This window comes from Perca fluviatilis, chromosome 8, assembly GCF_010015445.1.
Source record: "Perca fluviatilis chromosome 8, GENO_Pfluv_1.0, whole genome shotgun sequence".
In the NCBI taxonomy this organism is placed as follows: domain Eukaryota; kingdom Metazoa; phylum Chordata; class Actinopteri; order Perciformes; family Percidae; genus Perca; species Perca fluviatilis.
The window spans coordinates 17,860,190-17,877,135 of NC_053119.1; the positions used below are offsets into that span (position 1 = coordinate 17,860,190).

Genomic DNA, 16,946 nt, shown 5'->3' on the forward strand with positions numbered 1-16,946 from the left:
TTCACATGCCTCCATGTGCTGCAACCTCGACAGCTCAACAGTATCAATGCCCCTGGTTATTTGCAAACCAAATTAACTCCTGCCTCCCTTGGATTTGGTGGGAACAGACAATAACTAAGATAAAATAATAAAACTAGCGATGTCTGGAGAGTGCAGATAAACAAAACGTAAGCAGCACAAATGTTGGTTATAAAGTGTTGACTTTCTCAGGGAAGAGACATTTCAAAGTGTTGGAAATACAAGTGCATGTTTACAGTTTGATGACAAAAAACATACAATTAATGATTGACCAGTGATGCACGTGATCAGGAAGACTTCCATGTTTTCAAAAGAGTGCTCTCAAACATGTATAAGGAAGAAGAATGTTAACCAACTTTATATCAACAGTGCTACTTGTAACATAATATTGCAGTGCAGACATATCTCCAGATTGCCACAGACAAGGTTGAGTTCCTTTTAGTTTATTACAAGTAAGACAGATGTTACCATCTGCTTCCACTCACTAATATAAACAAACCGTTGTCTGGTTTGGTTTGACATTCGCTCGTCTGTCTTCTCTTGACACAATCCAGACTGGTTTGTTAGGAGGTGTGGGGTGGGGGGCGGGGGTTCAGAGAGATAAACATGTCCAACACTATGTGAACCATTGGTTTCATCCCTTTTTTTTTACCTTTGGTGCTTAGAGTCGTGGTTAAAAAAGAAGAAGCACTTTGTTAAATACATCTACCTCTCTTCTGTATATCATCTAAAACATTTAACTTTAAAAAATAAAACACTACAATATTGTCTGCACAAATAAAATAAAAGTATAAGTTTACTCAAATAAGACACTACTAGTACCCAATGGCCAGTGAGTCTGGGACATCCATACTTCAGCTGACACTTTTGTGTCCTGCAGTAAAACCAGTCCGTCAAAGTGTCTTGCGGGAAAAGGGTTTCCGCCACTTTGTCGCAAATACTTAACCCCATAGGAACCATGACATCTTCTACAGACTCAAAAGAAAAGAATTCTGTTTACACACTAAAATTGAGGACTTAATAAGCACATACAAATGGCTTTTTTATGCATTATGACCAGTTTGCTAAAGTAAAGTACTGTCTCTACACATTAACAGGATGTTTGAAATTTCCCAAATTGCACCATGTATTGCTGATGAAACCTGATCTCATAATGAAATACAAAACCACACTTTTTGACCTTAATTTTGAGAGGCATTTTGCTATTAAGAAAAATGAAAACATTCACCTACATGGTTTAAACTATAATTTGAAAACAGTGTTTTTAATATTTTTGATATATATAAAAACAGCACCGAACTGTTTAAATGGCGGTAAAGGTGCAGAAGTGTCAGGGAGATGCCAGTCAATGATGGCGCACGCGCACGCGCACACACACACACACACACACAGACACACACACACACACACACACACAGAGAAGAGGTCAAATAGATAAAAGCGACAATGTGAGTTCATGGTGTAAGGCCTTGGAGGTTTGGACACTGCAAAATAATGGAAACTAATTTTGAATCATCATCACATCATCCTTACTATTTATTTTTTGTTCCAGTTGAATGTACAATACAATGTTATGTGCATGTTTTCATCATGACTCATCTGGTTTCTGGAGATACTGTTTGACAGCACTGACAATAGTCGATACCTCTGCCATGGCCCCTTTACCTGCAACAAAGTAAAGAATTATAGAGTTACACAAACATATAAATTAGCAGTCAGTGGTCTGGAAGCAATGACATGAAGAAGACATATACATACTTCTCATGCACTATTGCGCAATCCCCATACTCACAAACACACTTTCATAAACATGTTCTCTTTAACACTCACAGGGTTTGCGTATCTAAAGATATGCTGGGTCATTTAAGTGTGTTGTTCAGATCCCACCAATGCATCAAGGGGACACAGCACTGTAAGAGAGCTGGTGAGTGCAGAGACTGATCTACTGCTGGTAATTCAAACTTAACGCTTCCTGCTGCCACGGATTCCAAGTTCTACTTGAAAGAGCAGAAAGAGTTGCTTTTCTAGTCATTGTAGATAGGTTATCTGAGGTTTGTTTTTTTAACAAAGACAAACATTTTTACCACTTTTGTTGATGCATCAATATGACATTATTAGTAGTTTTTATATATATATATATATATATATATATATATATATATATATATGAGCTTCATGAGGTAGTCACCTGAAATGGTTTTCACTTCACAGGTGTGCCTTGTCAGGGTTAATTAGTGGAATTCTTTCCCTTATTAATGGGGTTGGGACCATCAGTTGTGTTGTGCAGAAGTCAGGTTGATACACAGCCGACAGCCCTATTGGACAACTGTTAGAATTCATATTATGGCAAGAACCAATCAGCTAAGTAAAGAGAAACGAGTGGCCATCATTACTTTAACAAATGAAGGTCAGTCAGTCTGGAAAATTGCGAAAACTTTGAATGTGTCCCCGAGTGCAGTCGCAAAAAACATCAAGCGCTACAACAAAACTGGCTCACATGAGGACCGCCCCAGGAAAGGAAGACCAAGAGTCACCTCTGCTATTGAGGATAAGTTCATCCGAGTCACCAGCCTCAGAAATCGCAAGTTAACAGCAGCTCAGATTAGAGACCAGATGAATGCCACACAGAGTTCTAGCAGCAGACACATCTCTAGAACAACTGTTAAGAGGACACTGCGCGAAACAGGCCTTCATGGTCAAGTAGCTGCTAGGAAACCATTGCTAGGGAGAGGCAACAAGCAGAAGAGATTTGTTTGGGCCAAGAAACACAAGGAATGGACATTAGACCAGTGGAAATCTGTGCTTTGGTCTGAGGAGTCCAAATTTGAGATTTTTGGTTCCAACCACCGTGTCTTTGTGCGATGCAGAAAAGGTGAACGGATGGATTCTACATGCCTGGTTCCCACCGTGAAGCATGGAGGAGGAGGTGTGATGGTGTGGGGGTACTTTGCTGGTTACACTGTTGGGGATTTATTCAAAATTGAAGGCATACTGAACCAGCATGGCTACCACAGCATCCTGCAGCGACATGCCATCCCATCCGGTTTGCATTTAGTTGGACCATCATTTATTTTTCAACAGGACAATGACCCCAAACACACCTCCAGGCTGTGTAAGGGCTATTTGACCAAGAAGGAGAGTGATGGAGTGCTGCGCCAGATGACCTGGCCTCCACAGTCACCGGACCTGAACCCAATCGAGATGGTTTGGGGTGAGCTGGACCACAGAGTGAAGGCAAAAGGGCCAACAAGTGCTAAGCATCTCTGGGAACTCCTTCAAGACTGTTGGAAAACCATTTCAGGTGACTTAGTCCATGAGCCAGGGCCCCACATTTGGGCCATCTGTATCATCTGGGGGGGGACAAAGGCTCACAGTGATTTTTGGCAAGGTATACACCCCCAGTACTAGAAAAATCACGATAGCAGTGCAGGGGTGGTAGCGAATCACTTTTTTTCAGCTCATGAAGTTACTAACCCCCTAAGATAAATTCTGTTTTTGAAATCTGGTGTATATCTCGTTTAGGCTCATGGTAGGGATATTGTCAATATTCTATAATATGGTGCTTGGTATCGTTGTAAAGGGGACCTTTTAGGCTTTCATTTAAGCCCAGTACTGAATCTGTCTGACAAACACAGAGGTCACATGACTTCTTTAAACCAGAAATAACACACATTTTCTCAGAATTTCCGCCTAAACTGTATGCTTTCTTTTATCCCTGGGGCATGAAAGAACACCAGGGACACAAAACTCAACAACTTCAATACTCAAGGCACTCTGATGATTCAGAAAATGGTCAATATACCCATACTATTTATATGTGAGAGCATTAAATTAGACTTATGCAGCCAGCACAAGTCTTCAAAATAGAAAGGAGCCAATAGAATGGACAAATAGAATACCCTATTAGTCCAGGGCCAAATGGCCTATTTACTCATGTACAGTTGTAATAAAAGTAATTGTTTTCAATAGTGTTGCTTCTATCATGTATTTTTTTATATTCAGCCACTTTCATTTAGAAAGTCAGAAAGTAGCTCATCCACGTAATGTTGATGGAGTTTGACAAGGTTTTGTCAGTTTTCTGAAAAGATCGTTGGTTCAGTTGACTGGTTATAACAACACTACCAACTATGCCATCTTCAATCAACTTCCAATGAGTTCCAGGGGTATTAAATGTAAGTACAAATACTTCTTCTCTTGTGCTTGTGAATTGATGGGGAATAGACAGAGGGAGATTATACCTATAGTAGGGGTGGGCGATATATATAGTCTACGATAATATTGTCGTTGTGTTAACGATGTGCAAATTGACATTATCGAGTATTTAAATTACTTAGAAAAAACACTTCAAAACACGCATTGGAACGCTAGACATTCACTAATGTCAACAAAGATGGCGGTGCGCGATTGTGCAGCGGCTGCTAGCTCTCCTTTCGGTGTATATTTATACAAGTACAGCCACACTGAACTAATCAATATAGGACTACGATACAACACAGCCGTTACAGGAGCCTTTCAGGTGGCTCATAACATCCCGGAGGACATAGCCAGACCGGGCGCTCCGTAGATTGTTGTCGGCATCTAGCAGGCCGAACTAGCTACCGGCAGGATCGAGACAAGAACTCCGGCAAGACCAGAGGAGGAGGACTGCATTTTTTGTGCATAATGAATGGAGTACCAACAGCAGGATCGTTGCCCAGCACTGCTCACCTGACCTGGAAGCCCTGTCGGTAATATACATTATATTAAATACCATTTTATTTACCATGAAAACTGCACACTGCCGTCTACACAGCCCCCGATGCCAACGTTAGCACAAGTTTGGCTGACTGCTAACCATAGTGAACAAAATGCAGCGCGATTACCTGGTGGGGATGCATATTGTAGCAAGGGACTTAAACAAGGCATCCTTAAAGTCTGTACTCCCCAGCTTTTTCCAGCATGTAGATTCTGCTACTAGAGGGAAGAACACACTAGATCATGTATACTCTAACATCAAGAAAGCATACAGAACTGCTCCTCTCCCTCATCTGGGCCAGTCAGGTCACATCCAACTACTCCTGATCCCAGCATACATCAGTCAGATCACATCCAACTACTCCTGATCCCAGCATGCATCAGTCAGATCACGTCCACCTACTCCTGATCCCAGCATACATCAGTCAGATCACATCCAACTACTCCTGATCCCAGCATACATCAGTCAGATCACATCCAACTAGGCTCATGGACTAACTACCTCTTGAAGCTCATCAAGAGAATGCCAAGAGTGTGCAAAGCAGTAATCAGAGCAAAGGGTGGCTACTTTGAAGAAACTAGAATATAAGACATGTTTTCAGTTATTTCACACTTTTTTGTTAAGTAAATAATTCCACGTGTTCATTCATAGTTTTGATGCCTTCATTGAGAATCTACAATGTAAATAGTCATGAAAATAAAGAAAACGCATTGAATGAGAAGGTGTGTCCAAACTTTTGGCCTGTAGAGAGAGAGAGTGTGAGTGAGTGAGTGTGTATAAATAAATAAAAAAAATATAACTTTTTTTCAACAGCTCCCACATTTACAGTGGTTTGTGTGAGTATTTAAAACATCACTAGAGTATCTTACCAAGGTCTCTTGAAAATACAAATTTAGTGAGACTGAATCTTTAGATCCAGTATCAGTCATTGTCTTACACTGGACCACAGGGTGCATTTTTTTAAAACTTAATTATATAACCACAAGACAAATTAAAAGGAAAGTTGTTTACAAAGTCAAGGACTTAATTGGAGGACATAAAAACATTGTGCAACCTGTTGATCACCTTAAAGAACCAATTGCACTGAAGTGCTTTTTTTTTTTACCCCAGGCAATATTCTTGACAACAATTTGTCTTCTGCTGTACCTTTCTTGTATACCAGTCAGTACTTGACTGAGTTGTCTAAACCTGATTAACACTTTAAATCTTTGATCAAGCAATCCTACCCTCCTTAATGAATGTCATCAGGAGTTTTTTTTTCTAATCGAATGCACAAGATAATGTACCAACTAAAATGTAAAGTTTTTTATAAATCATTAGATAACAAGATTAACTAATGTTAGTTAATGTAAGTAACTAATGTTAAAGCATGCTAAGCTGAAGGTATGCCAAAGCTATAAGTATGCCACAAATGGATGCAAAGAATGGAAGTTATAAGAAGATACCAGGTGAAATGATAACACACTGTTTTAGAATCTACGCAGGCCAGTTATCAGATCCAAATTAAACTATATTGTAGACCTTAAAGCACAGAGACTCTATACTGCCAGACATTAAAACATTAGAACAGCGTGTATCCTCTTTGTAAGGAGGACACAGTAAGTCTGTCTGCTAGTCCGACTATTTTTGAGTGAATAGTTGATATATACTGGGCCATTTTTTTATTACTATCTCCTCATCCCCGCACCGGGACCCAAACTAAGCCAGTCTCAGAAGCCAATAACAGTATAGACTGCCCAGTATGCTGAGAACCAGACGGGACATCAACTTCATCAGTTTTATGGTTTTCTACATTCCAACAAAAGTTCTTACCCTTCACTGAAGTAAAGACATAGCTCATTGGGGTCAGCTGTTGTACAATGTCTACTCTCTAAAAGATGATACTATCCGTCCATTTTCTGTTCCTCATCCAGGTGGCAGCATGCCTAGCAAGAGAGCTAGCAAGGCTATAACAATGTAGAGACCACGACTATGTGGTCCCTCTAGCCACAAGGAAGAGGTTTGGTGCACCACCAGCCGAGGAGCAGATGAAGGCAGGGGCCTTGGAATGCGGATGCTGGGTTATGGAAACAAGGTAAAAGTTGAAAGGTGGCTACTGGCTTAAGCTAAAAAAAAAAAAAAAACCTGATTCCAAAAAAGTAGGGTGGGCATTCACAAATTGGCTTCTTGCATTTCTCTTTATATTACAGCAACTTAAAACTAGACTGAAAAGCTGTATTTCACTGCCCTCTCTGGTTGAAAGTTTAAAGTGTGTGGTCAGACTTGTGCTCTGCTGCACCTGTAACCACACAACAACAACAACAACAACAACAACAGCGTACCGACACACCCTGGAGTACAATTCTACATCACTGCAGAAAGGTGAGAAGTTAAACCACTGGAGGAGGAGGATTTTCAACTAGTGGTAAGTTGCTCAACTTACACATATAGATACAGTATATTTGAGGAAGGGAGAGAAACTCTACTCTGAAACCTTATTTAGTTCATTTTGCTTATTTTACAATTACTGCCCCTGCGGACGACTTATGTGTCATTTAAGGTAAGAAGTATTTATTTATTGACCTGCATACCTAAAAAATGTTATGGTGATAATAAAATTGAAAAGTCTATAATGTAGTTTAAATCTATAATGAAGTACTTAATGCTAGAATCAGTCAGGTCATTTTCTTGCAATGCATTCTAATTGTTTTGGTCAAACCAACAGGCTCCTGCATTCTAAAATGTCAGAAGGTGAAAGTCAATAATTGAAATAATTGATACGCAATATCCTTTTTTCTGGAATTGACCCACCTTCATCTCCACATACTAGCTTCTTAGCAACGCAGGGGATTTCCATATATCCAAACTCTGTGAGACAGGATACCTGCTGGGCTGTAATGGGATGTTGCCACATAGCTGTATTCATTGCAGGGCAGAAGAGCAGAGGGCGACTGGTATCCCAGGCTCTTACCACACATGTCTGCCAATGACAAAGATTACATTTGGAAATAATTTCAGAGAAATCATGGCATGAATTATTTGCCATCACATGTTGTAGACAATCAAATGATCATTTTGATGTTCTTACCAAGAGATTGTCACAAATTCCATTAGCAATCTTTCCAAGAGTGTTGGCATCAAGGGGGGCAATGACAAGTAAGTCTGCCCAGCGCCTTAGCTCAATGTGCAACACAGGGTCAGATCTCTGAGTCCACAGCTAGAACAGAGACATGCCGTTAGGAACGCTTGGATCACTTGCTCACTTCTCTTCTGGAATGCATGATACTTTAGACCAAAGTTTCTCAATCTTTTCTGGCCCTTGGCCATGTTTCTATGTTTCAAAATTCTCCTGACCTCAGCAACTGAAAAGCTGTGATTATTGGTCAACTCATGCCACACTTTAATTCATTCAGTGTGATTTTCAGTTTATTCTTTTATATTTTAAAACTTACATTTCAAGAGCAAAAAGGGATCTTAAAATTCACTGTATGCAAATGATGATATATGTCATCATCATACCTATTACTAAAAATACACCAGTTAAAAAAAAATACCTTTTTAGAAATCTTACACAATCAATTTGGCTTATCAGTGGCACCAAGTTTGAGAAATTCTGCTATTGACTGTCAGTTAATATTGGCAATACAAGGACATTTGACAATTGTTACCTCCCACTCATCCTTGTCACTGTAGATTTTTACTGAAACCTCTGCAGGATTGTAGAAGTGCTTGGCATGCTCTGTGGTGACGACTCTTACATCCACCTAAATAAAACAAGACAGTGACAGTCGCAGGGATTTTAAAAAGCACTTTTTAGTATTGCTATAGTGCTAAAGAGGTGGAAAACTAAGAAGAGACACCTATAAATGGCAATTAACTGATATTTTAAGAGACCATTTTATGGGTCTTACACTTTAGTATACCTTAGGACCTTTCACAGAATTGTGTGGTCAGGTTTGAACAATAAGCCTGGGCATATGGTTTTGACTGCACTTCTCAGGATCATATGCAATTTCATTATACACTATTATCCTATTAAAATACTTTTTTAAGGCTACTTAGTGTAATTCCCAAATTTTGAGTTTCTCTCTCTCATGGTGAATGTTCCTTGCAAATATTAAGGATGGCTATACAGTCCTAACACTGTCTTTATTTTATGTATTGTGTAGTTGTATAAGCAGGGTCCAAAATTAGCATCATCTACTAGCCAAATGTTGGTAAAATAAGCTAATGGCTGGTAGATTTGCTTCACTCACCAGCCAAAAAAATCAATGCAATTTATTAAGTGTCTGGTAAAATTTTAATATTCACTAGCCATTTGCCTGGTGAACAAAAAGTTAATTTTGAACCCTGGTTATAAGAGTTGTGTTGCGTTATGTCACTGCCGCCTAGTGGACAGATATGGATAGTGTCCTGGCTGTAACTAGCCTGGATGCCAGCCAAACTTAGCCCCGCCCACAATATTTGAGGTTGGGAAGTTCGGTCTGGACCTTGATCCGTTGTGGAGCAACTATGCTCAAACCAGAGCTGTTCGGACCAATCAAATTGTCAGGGCGGGCTTTATACGATGATGGACAGATGATCAACAGTAACATAATCAACCATGTCACTAAAGAGCGCTTGGGTTGAATTCATTTACAACAAAGATGGCTGCCATCGTGTCCCCATCGGGGCTTTTCCCTTTATTTTGAAGTGATAGATAGATAGACATGAAAGGGGGAGAGAGATAGGGGATGACACACAGCAAAGGGCAGCAGGTTGGATTCGAACCCGCGTCGCTGCAGGACTCAGCCAACATGGGGCGAACACTCTTACTGGGTGAGCAAGAGGTCGCCCCGACAGCGCATTAATTTTAAAAGAGGAACAGAGAACCACGATCACGTATGTATATACACATTGCTACAACCATCCGCACGACACAGAAACTGCTGCCTCTGCCTTTGCTCTGTCAAAGCCTGCCTTTGACTTGCAGCTTCTGTGACGTCTGTTTCCGTTGCTCTGATTGGTTGTAGGTCTATCCAATTGAGTGCAGAGGCATTTTCTTTCCTGGTTCGTTTGAAACACGCCCCATAATCACAGCCCAATGGAGCAGTATCAGAATCATATTCTGACTAGAATCTGAGTATGACGACGTCAGGCTAGGCTGTAACAGGGTGGAAGGATTATTAAAATTAAAAGTGTGGTGCCAAACTCTACTTTCTATAGTCCATTCTTGCCATCCTAACATAACACTGTGTCAGAATACTTGGTTCACAACAGACACAAACCCATCAGAGAAGGTTGGTTCATGAAGAACGAAGAGAACCTGCGGTTTTTATTTGTTTAGCAGCCTTGCTGATTACTCGGCTAAATTAAATTAATGCTAGCTAGCGATCAAGCTAACGTTACAGTGTGCAGCAAGTGGAAGGGAGAAAAGAAAAGGGTGTGGAGCAATGGATCAGTTTCAAATGCCTCCACCACCCAGCTTTCACAAAAGCCAAAAGAGTGGCCCAAGTGGATCAGAAGGTTTGATAGGTTCAGGATAGCATGTGGTTTGGAACTAACGTTACAGCCCAATGAAAAGCAAGTGAACACTCTAATCTATGCTATGGGAGATGAAGCCCAAGATGTGATAACCTCACTTTGCCTGATGGAGGAGGAGACGAGTGAGTACAACACGGTCATAGCTAAACTGGAAGCACACTTTGTAGTCCGGAAAAATGTGATTTGACGAGCCAAATTCAATCAGAGACAGGATAATTTCAGCACAGCATGTCGTCGTCTGTCAGAACATTGTGGTTATGGAGAACTACAGAGTGAAAAGATACATTACATGTTAGTGGGCCTGAGAGACAAGCTTGTCTGAGCAACTTCAAATGGACCCAGAGCTAACATTGAAGAAAGCAGTCACTCGCGTCTGCCAAAAAAAATCTAACTAGTGAAAAAACAGCGGGACATGCTGAAGAGCAACTTCAAAGCAGAGGCTACAGCAGCCAAAATGGACAGTGTTGGTCTGCAGCAGCGAACTTCTCACAAAGGAAAAGCTGGGCAGCAATGTAAAATGCACTTTAAGAGATAAAGTAGACACCCACAGTCACAGCCACATTGCGACACAAAAGATGTGGTAGAGCGCCATCTCATAGCAAACAGCAGTGTCCAACCAAAGATGCATTTTGCAACCAATGTCGCAAAAAAGTACACTATGCAAAAGTGTGCATGTCTGGGGCTTTGGAGTGATCTAAGCCACCTGTAAAGAAGCCACGGAGGAGGACATTGCTTTCTTGGGCTCAGTGGACACAGACAGGAGCGGTGAAACCTGGCTAGCAAAAGTGAAGATAGACGACCACAAATCTGAGTTCAGGATAGATACAGGGGCAGATGTAACAGCTGGAGAAACCAGCGAAAACTCTCTATGGGGCTGCAAGGAACCGCCTGAGAGGCACATGCTTCAGAGCATACACTTGGACAGTTAGAGGGTGCTAAATATGTTTTCAAAGCACAATGCAAACTCAGAGTTTTGGCAAATCCCCTTAGCCAAAGAATCTTCACTCATAACAACATTGATCACACTATCTGGCAGATACTGCTTTAACCGCCTGTGTTTTGGCATATCCTCTGCACCAGAGCACTTCCAAAGGAGAATGTCCCAGATCCTGGAGGGCTTAGAGAGAGTATTATGCCAAATGTCAAGAGTCACAGATCCTCCATGACATACGCCTGCATACAGTTTTCAAAATACCCAAGAAAGCAGGAGTCACACTGAAAAGTGAGAAGTGTGAATTCTCAAAAGACTCTGTCGAGTTCCTGGGGCAGGTCATCGATGGGTCCGGAGTCAGAGCAGATCCTAATAAAGTGGAAGCGGTTACCAGAATGAAAGAGCCAGCTGTGAGTGGAGTCAAACGGTTCCTGGGGATGGTAAATCACCTGGGTAAATAACTCCCACACCTGGCAAAAAAGACACAACCACTCAGAGATCTGTTGAGAGCAAGGAACATGTGGATATGGGGAGAGAAACAACACACAGCATTTGAAAGTATCAAAAAGGATCTGAGCACGCCGCCAGGCCTGGTACTTGACAGCACCAAAGCCGACACGGTAGTTTCAGCCGATGCATCCTCATATGGACCCATATGGCAGGGTTACTTCAGATGCAGCATGACAACCAACTCAAACCAGTAGCATAAGACCCAAGAGCACTCACCGCCACAGAGCAAAGATACGCTCAAATAGAAGAAGAGGCCTTATCCATTACATGGGCGTGTGAGGGATTCTCTGATTTCCTTGTTGGGATTGCTTTCCATGTTAAGACTGACCACAAGCCCCTTGTGCTGCTGCTGGGGTCGAAAAACCTGGATGAGTTATCTCCTTGTATTCAAAGACTGAGAATGAGATTGATGAGGTTCTCATACACCATCTCCCATGTTGCAGGTAAAAACATAGCCACTGCTGATGTCCTGTCAAGAGCACCTGTGGGAATCATAGGTGACACAAAGCAGGCGAGAGAGGTCAATCTGTATGTCAATACAGTCATGTCAAGCCTGCCAGCAACAGAAAAGAGACTGCAGGAAATCAGGGAGTACCAGGACAAAGATGACATACTGGTGCAAGTACTGTACTGATGGGTGGCCAGATAGGTTCACGATGGACAGGGCTTTCCTACAGTTGGCTGGCGAGCTCACAGTAGAGAATAGACTACTGCTGAAGAGTAGTAGACTAGTGATACCAAAGTCACTACAAACAGACATTCAGAAACTGCATGTAGGACACAAGTGCCACAAGCGTGCCAAAACAATCTGTCTGGTGGCCAGGATTAAACATAAAGCTGAAGAGGTATGTTGAGAACTGTGACACCTGTGCAAAAGAGAGTAAACTTCAAAAGAGACATTAATGCCAACGGACTTTTCAGATAGGCCATTGGCTAAGGTTGGTGCTGATCTGTTTGGGTGAAACAGCTATCTGTATCTGGTAGTAGTGGACTACTTCTCCCGCTTTATAGAAATAGCCAAACTCACCTTGACTATAGCAGCAGCAGTAATTGGAACACTTCAAATCCATCTTTGCCAGACATGGCATCTGAAGTCAGAACCGATAACGGCCCTCAGTTCTCTGTAGATCGTTTCAAACAGCAGCAACATAGGGATTCACTCACATTACATCAAGTCCCCACTTCCCTCAAAGTAATGGAGAAGCACAGCGTGCAGTCATGACAGTAAAAAGCCTTCTGCAGAAAGGAAAGGATCCGTACCTGGCTCTGATGGCTTACCGAGCCAAACCCCTGGCCAATGGGCACAGTCCTGCAGAACTGCTGATGGGCTGACACATAAGAACTACTGTTCCATCCAATCCAGGATAGCCTGGCATCTCAAAACTGAAAGAGGAGGAACAAAACAGCAGACAGAAACAGTGGAAAAACTTCAACAGAAGACACAGAGCTCATGACCTGCCAGAACTGAAACTGGGTGATCATGTCTGCGTCAGTGACACAAAGGAAAAAGGGACAGTGAAAGCAAGAGCAGATGCGCCAAGATCTTACATTATTGAGATACTTATGGGAAACCTGTGTCGGAATTGCAGCCACCTTGTTTCCACACCAGATCTTACAGCCATACCGGTAGACTTACCAGACATAACTCATCCATACAGCACCATCTAGCTGAGCAGTCTCATTATCTGCCATTATCTGCAGGCTGAAAGATGCTACCCAGCTAGGGTGAGAAACCCTATGAGATAACTGAAAGACTTTGATACTGGATACTGGTTTAGCTGAATAGAGTTTGTAAAAAATTTAGTTAAAATAGTAATCAGCTGAACAGGATAAACATCTAAAGAAAGTCTTTACCTTTATTAAGGTTTGATAGTCTAACAAAAGTTATTGAAAGAAAATATAAAAAAATGTTAAGTTCACTGGGTTTTCACTGTTGATTTGTTTAACTGTTTCACTGTTTTTAAAATAACAAAAAAATGCAACATCTTTCCAAAAGTCAATGAGTAATCGTGTTAAATAATCGTGAGTCAAATATTGACCAAAATAATCGTGATTATGATTTTTACCATAATCGAGCAGCCCTACACCTAGTAGCCAGATGGAGGATGGTGTCCTGTAACGGTTGAAGGATTAAAGGGCTGGACATCGTTCAAAATCTTTCGATCCAGTGCCAATGTTGATACCTCAGTTTTGATGCCGGTTCCTTAACGATACTTATTTCGATATCATATGTTTTAAAATCCATTTCAATATCAACAAAAATACATTAAACACAAAACTTTTATTTTCCACCTTAATTGTGAATCAAAACAGTTATCAAAATAAAAAAATCTGGTAACACTGCTCACTCAGAGTAACATTAATAAAACTGGTTGTGCTTTTGGATAAGGGTGCGCCAGTCAGATACTCAGGATTGGTATCAATCCCAACTTTAAAAATTAACAAAAAAAGAGAAACCTTTTTGCCACAACATATTATAAATAATAAATAAACACATGACATTGTGTACAGGCTAATATTGAACTAACTAAAATGCAAAGAACAAAAACTATTTAGAGCAAACTGCATAATGACACAAACCTTTAACAATAAACTTGGTGACTGCCCTGTTGTCAACATTGAACTAATGAAGAACTAACTTAAGTGCAAAGGAATGTAATTGAATTGCCTTGTTGCTGAAAGGTGCTGTAGAAGTAAAGTTGCCTTTCCTTACAACCTCAGCCTGTCAGTCAGTCATCAGGGCATAGAAACCACTGTTTTGCCTGATTGTCTCAGAGGAAGTGTAAAACAACAGCACGAGACTGCTTTCTGCTCGCCATTAATAACATATCGCAGCAAACGCTGTCTGCGTGAAGTTTTGAAAAACTGTAACCACACTTGAAACCACTTTATCGGCATCGCCATAACTCACTGTGACTTCAAGAAAACTGCAGAGCCGATGTAGTTTACTCCGTCCGCACCGTCGGTCAGAGATCCGCTCTGTGTCAATATGCAGATAGGACAGATAAGCTTACGCGCTGAGATGCTTTTGGAACCAAAATTTGGCACCGAAAGATAAATCATTTTTCGATACTCATAGGATCTGGGTATTTTTTTTGGTGCCATAAAAGCCCTAAAGGATTATTAAAGTTATCGAGTAGAACTCAAGATGTGTGGTGCCGACCTCTCTCCTTCTTCTATATCTGACCTGATACATCGTCGCACTTCTTCCCGGAGTCTGAGGTCATCAGGTCAGATGTTGTTAGTGGTCCCCCGCACTCATTTTAAAACCAGAGGGGATCAATCATTTCAAGGGCTTTTATGGCTGTCTGATTTTATGTACCTATGTTTTCCATTGTATTATTATGTCTTATGTCTTTTATTTATTGTATTTCACTTTATTGTGAAGCACTTTGTGATTTTAATCTGTGAAAACTGCTATATAAATAAACTTTACTTACTACCCTTTCTAAACTCCATTCTTGCCATCCTAACATAACATATTGCAAAACACTATTAATTTACCATATCACTATATGCCACTTATGTTTTCACGTATCCTTTTATTTTCCGGTATGTAATTATACAATCTATGGTGGTGCAGCTAACAATAGCCATGTTAGCTCTAATATTAACTTTGAGTACATCGGCAAGGATATATGAAATTGCTTTACTGTTCGTCACTGAGCGTTGCCTAACGTTACCACTTTCACCTGCCATGAAACGGTGTGCTGGTGGAACACAAGCGGCATGCCACTCTGACGACCGGCACACGTCCGTGTAGTGAGCAGCCAGTGCCCCCAGGGGATCGGTTTATGCCACTGTGAGACAGTGGCATGCCATCAGTCACCGTCAAATGCCGCTGTAGTCAGCGCTTTCCATGTCGGTGCCCTCTGTCCCCCCTCACTTACAACACGTCAGAGTTGATTTGAACGCACCATAAGTAGGTGCCCTAGTTAACACTGCACTTGACAGCAGGTAATGTTAGCCTACCGTTAGATAGTAGCTGGATTAAACATGGTTAAAATGCTGACGGCTAACGTTAAACGATGTAAAGTGTTACTGTATTTCACTGTAGAGGATTCCAACACCGGGACATAACAGTCTACAGCTTCCGTTGTCAGAAAAACAACAGACGTTGCGTTCACTCCGTTTCCCATCTGGTGGTTGTTTTTGTTGTTTAACAGCAACTTACTGGTGAAATAAGTTATGGTTATAAGTTATTGTTATTATGTTATTAATAGCCTAAATCATTTAATTTAGACCATATGGCCTTACCAATAAACCAGCCTCTTTTTTTAATATCGCTGATGTATGTATCAAATGTAACAAAATGTTTTTGCATATTGATGACCTTATAACACATACTTGGTTCATTGGCATGCTCCCCCTCCGTGTGGCCAGTTAAAATGTTAGCAGAGATGGGCAAGATGTGGCAGTAAAACAGTATGGAGCGGTTTATGGAAATGTCAGTGTTTCCATCAATCATAATTGAAATGTAGGCTACTTGGAATCCGCAATTTGGAGAAACAAATGGGAGAGGATCTTTCAATAAAAATCATCCTCCTGAACCTGAAACAGTCTGTTCCCCTCACTCCTGAAATTACGGCTACGCCCCTGCAGTTGAGTATAGGCGGTTTTGTTAGTTTAATCCCACAGTACTTTCTAAATGAAAACGACTATATCTGAAAGTAAATAACAATACTGTAGCTGAGTAAGAGGACTATGATAACAAGATTACACTGCTATGTTGTTTTACATCTGGTCTGACAGCTGCAACATCTCCATCTTGCGGCTAAGGTAAGTTTATGTGCGCTCTGCCAGGTAGAGAAATAATGTGTCAGGGTGCATGGACAATTGGGCATATAGCCTACTTGGTGTATAGGTTATGTAATAAAAGGCAGAGAGAAAAAACTGTCACTAAAAGCAGGCTCTGTATAAAACAATGACTACGAAGCAGCTCACCCCAGGGAGCTGAAGAAGCTGGAATACCAAAAGAGGCAGTTTCAAGGCTGCAACACTTCCCGTCACGCCAACAAGAACACGAAATGTCCCGGAAGATTTCAGCAAATCAGTTTTTAGACCGGAAACATAGTCATCTGTCTGCATATTAGCATATCACCAAGAAGAGGTCGACAAACTGCCGTGTCGCTCCCGGTCGCTCCGGTCGCTCCTGTAAACCACTCTCCGCTTAACTATTTCCGTAAATATCCACCGCCAGCCAATCAGAAGAGGGCACAACCAACGGCTCTGTCACCTGCACGAGCACGT

General features: G+C 41.2%; 1 protein-coding gene across 1 annotated transcript; it reads right to left on the minus strand.

Moving 5' to 3' along the window:
* Window positions 1-1,523: 1,523 nt before the first annotated feature.
* Window positions 1,524-16,876, minus strand: ppcdc (phosphopantothenoylcysteine decarboxylase). The gene is made up of 5 exons (XM_039809890.1): window positions 16,641-16,876; window positions 8,401-8,496; window positions 7,821-7,949; window positions 7,544-7,712; window positions 1,524-1,683 (listed from the first exon to the last, which is right to left on the minus strand). Exons 1-5 carry the CDS (start codon window positions 16,782-16,784, stop codon window positions 1,607-1,609), a joined length of 615 nt encoding a protein of 204 aa, XP_039665824.1. The 5' UTR covers window positions 16,785-16,876; the 3' UTR covers window positions 1,524-1,606.
* Between the last annotated feature and the right edge of the window lie 70 nt (window positions 16,877-16,946).

Bases quoted from the DNA above. Each gene is read 5' to 3' on its own strand.
- ppcdc (XM_039809890.1), bottom strand. From the start codon at position 16,784: ATGCAGACAGATGACTATGTTTCCGGTCTAAAAACTGATTTGCTGAAA. The intron at 8,497-16,640 runs GTGAGCTGCTTC...TGTTTTATTTAG, and splicing joins AGCTTCTTCAGCTCCCTGGG to GTGGATGTAAGAGTCGTCAC. The intron at 7,713-7,820 runs GTAAGAACATCA...TGTCATTGGCAG, and splicing joins GAATTTGTGACAATCTCTTG to ACATGTGTGGTAAGAGCCTG.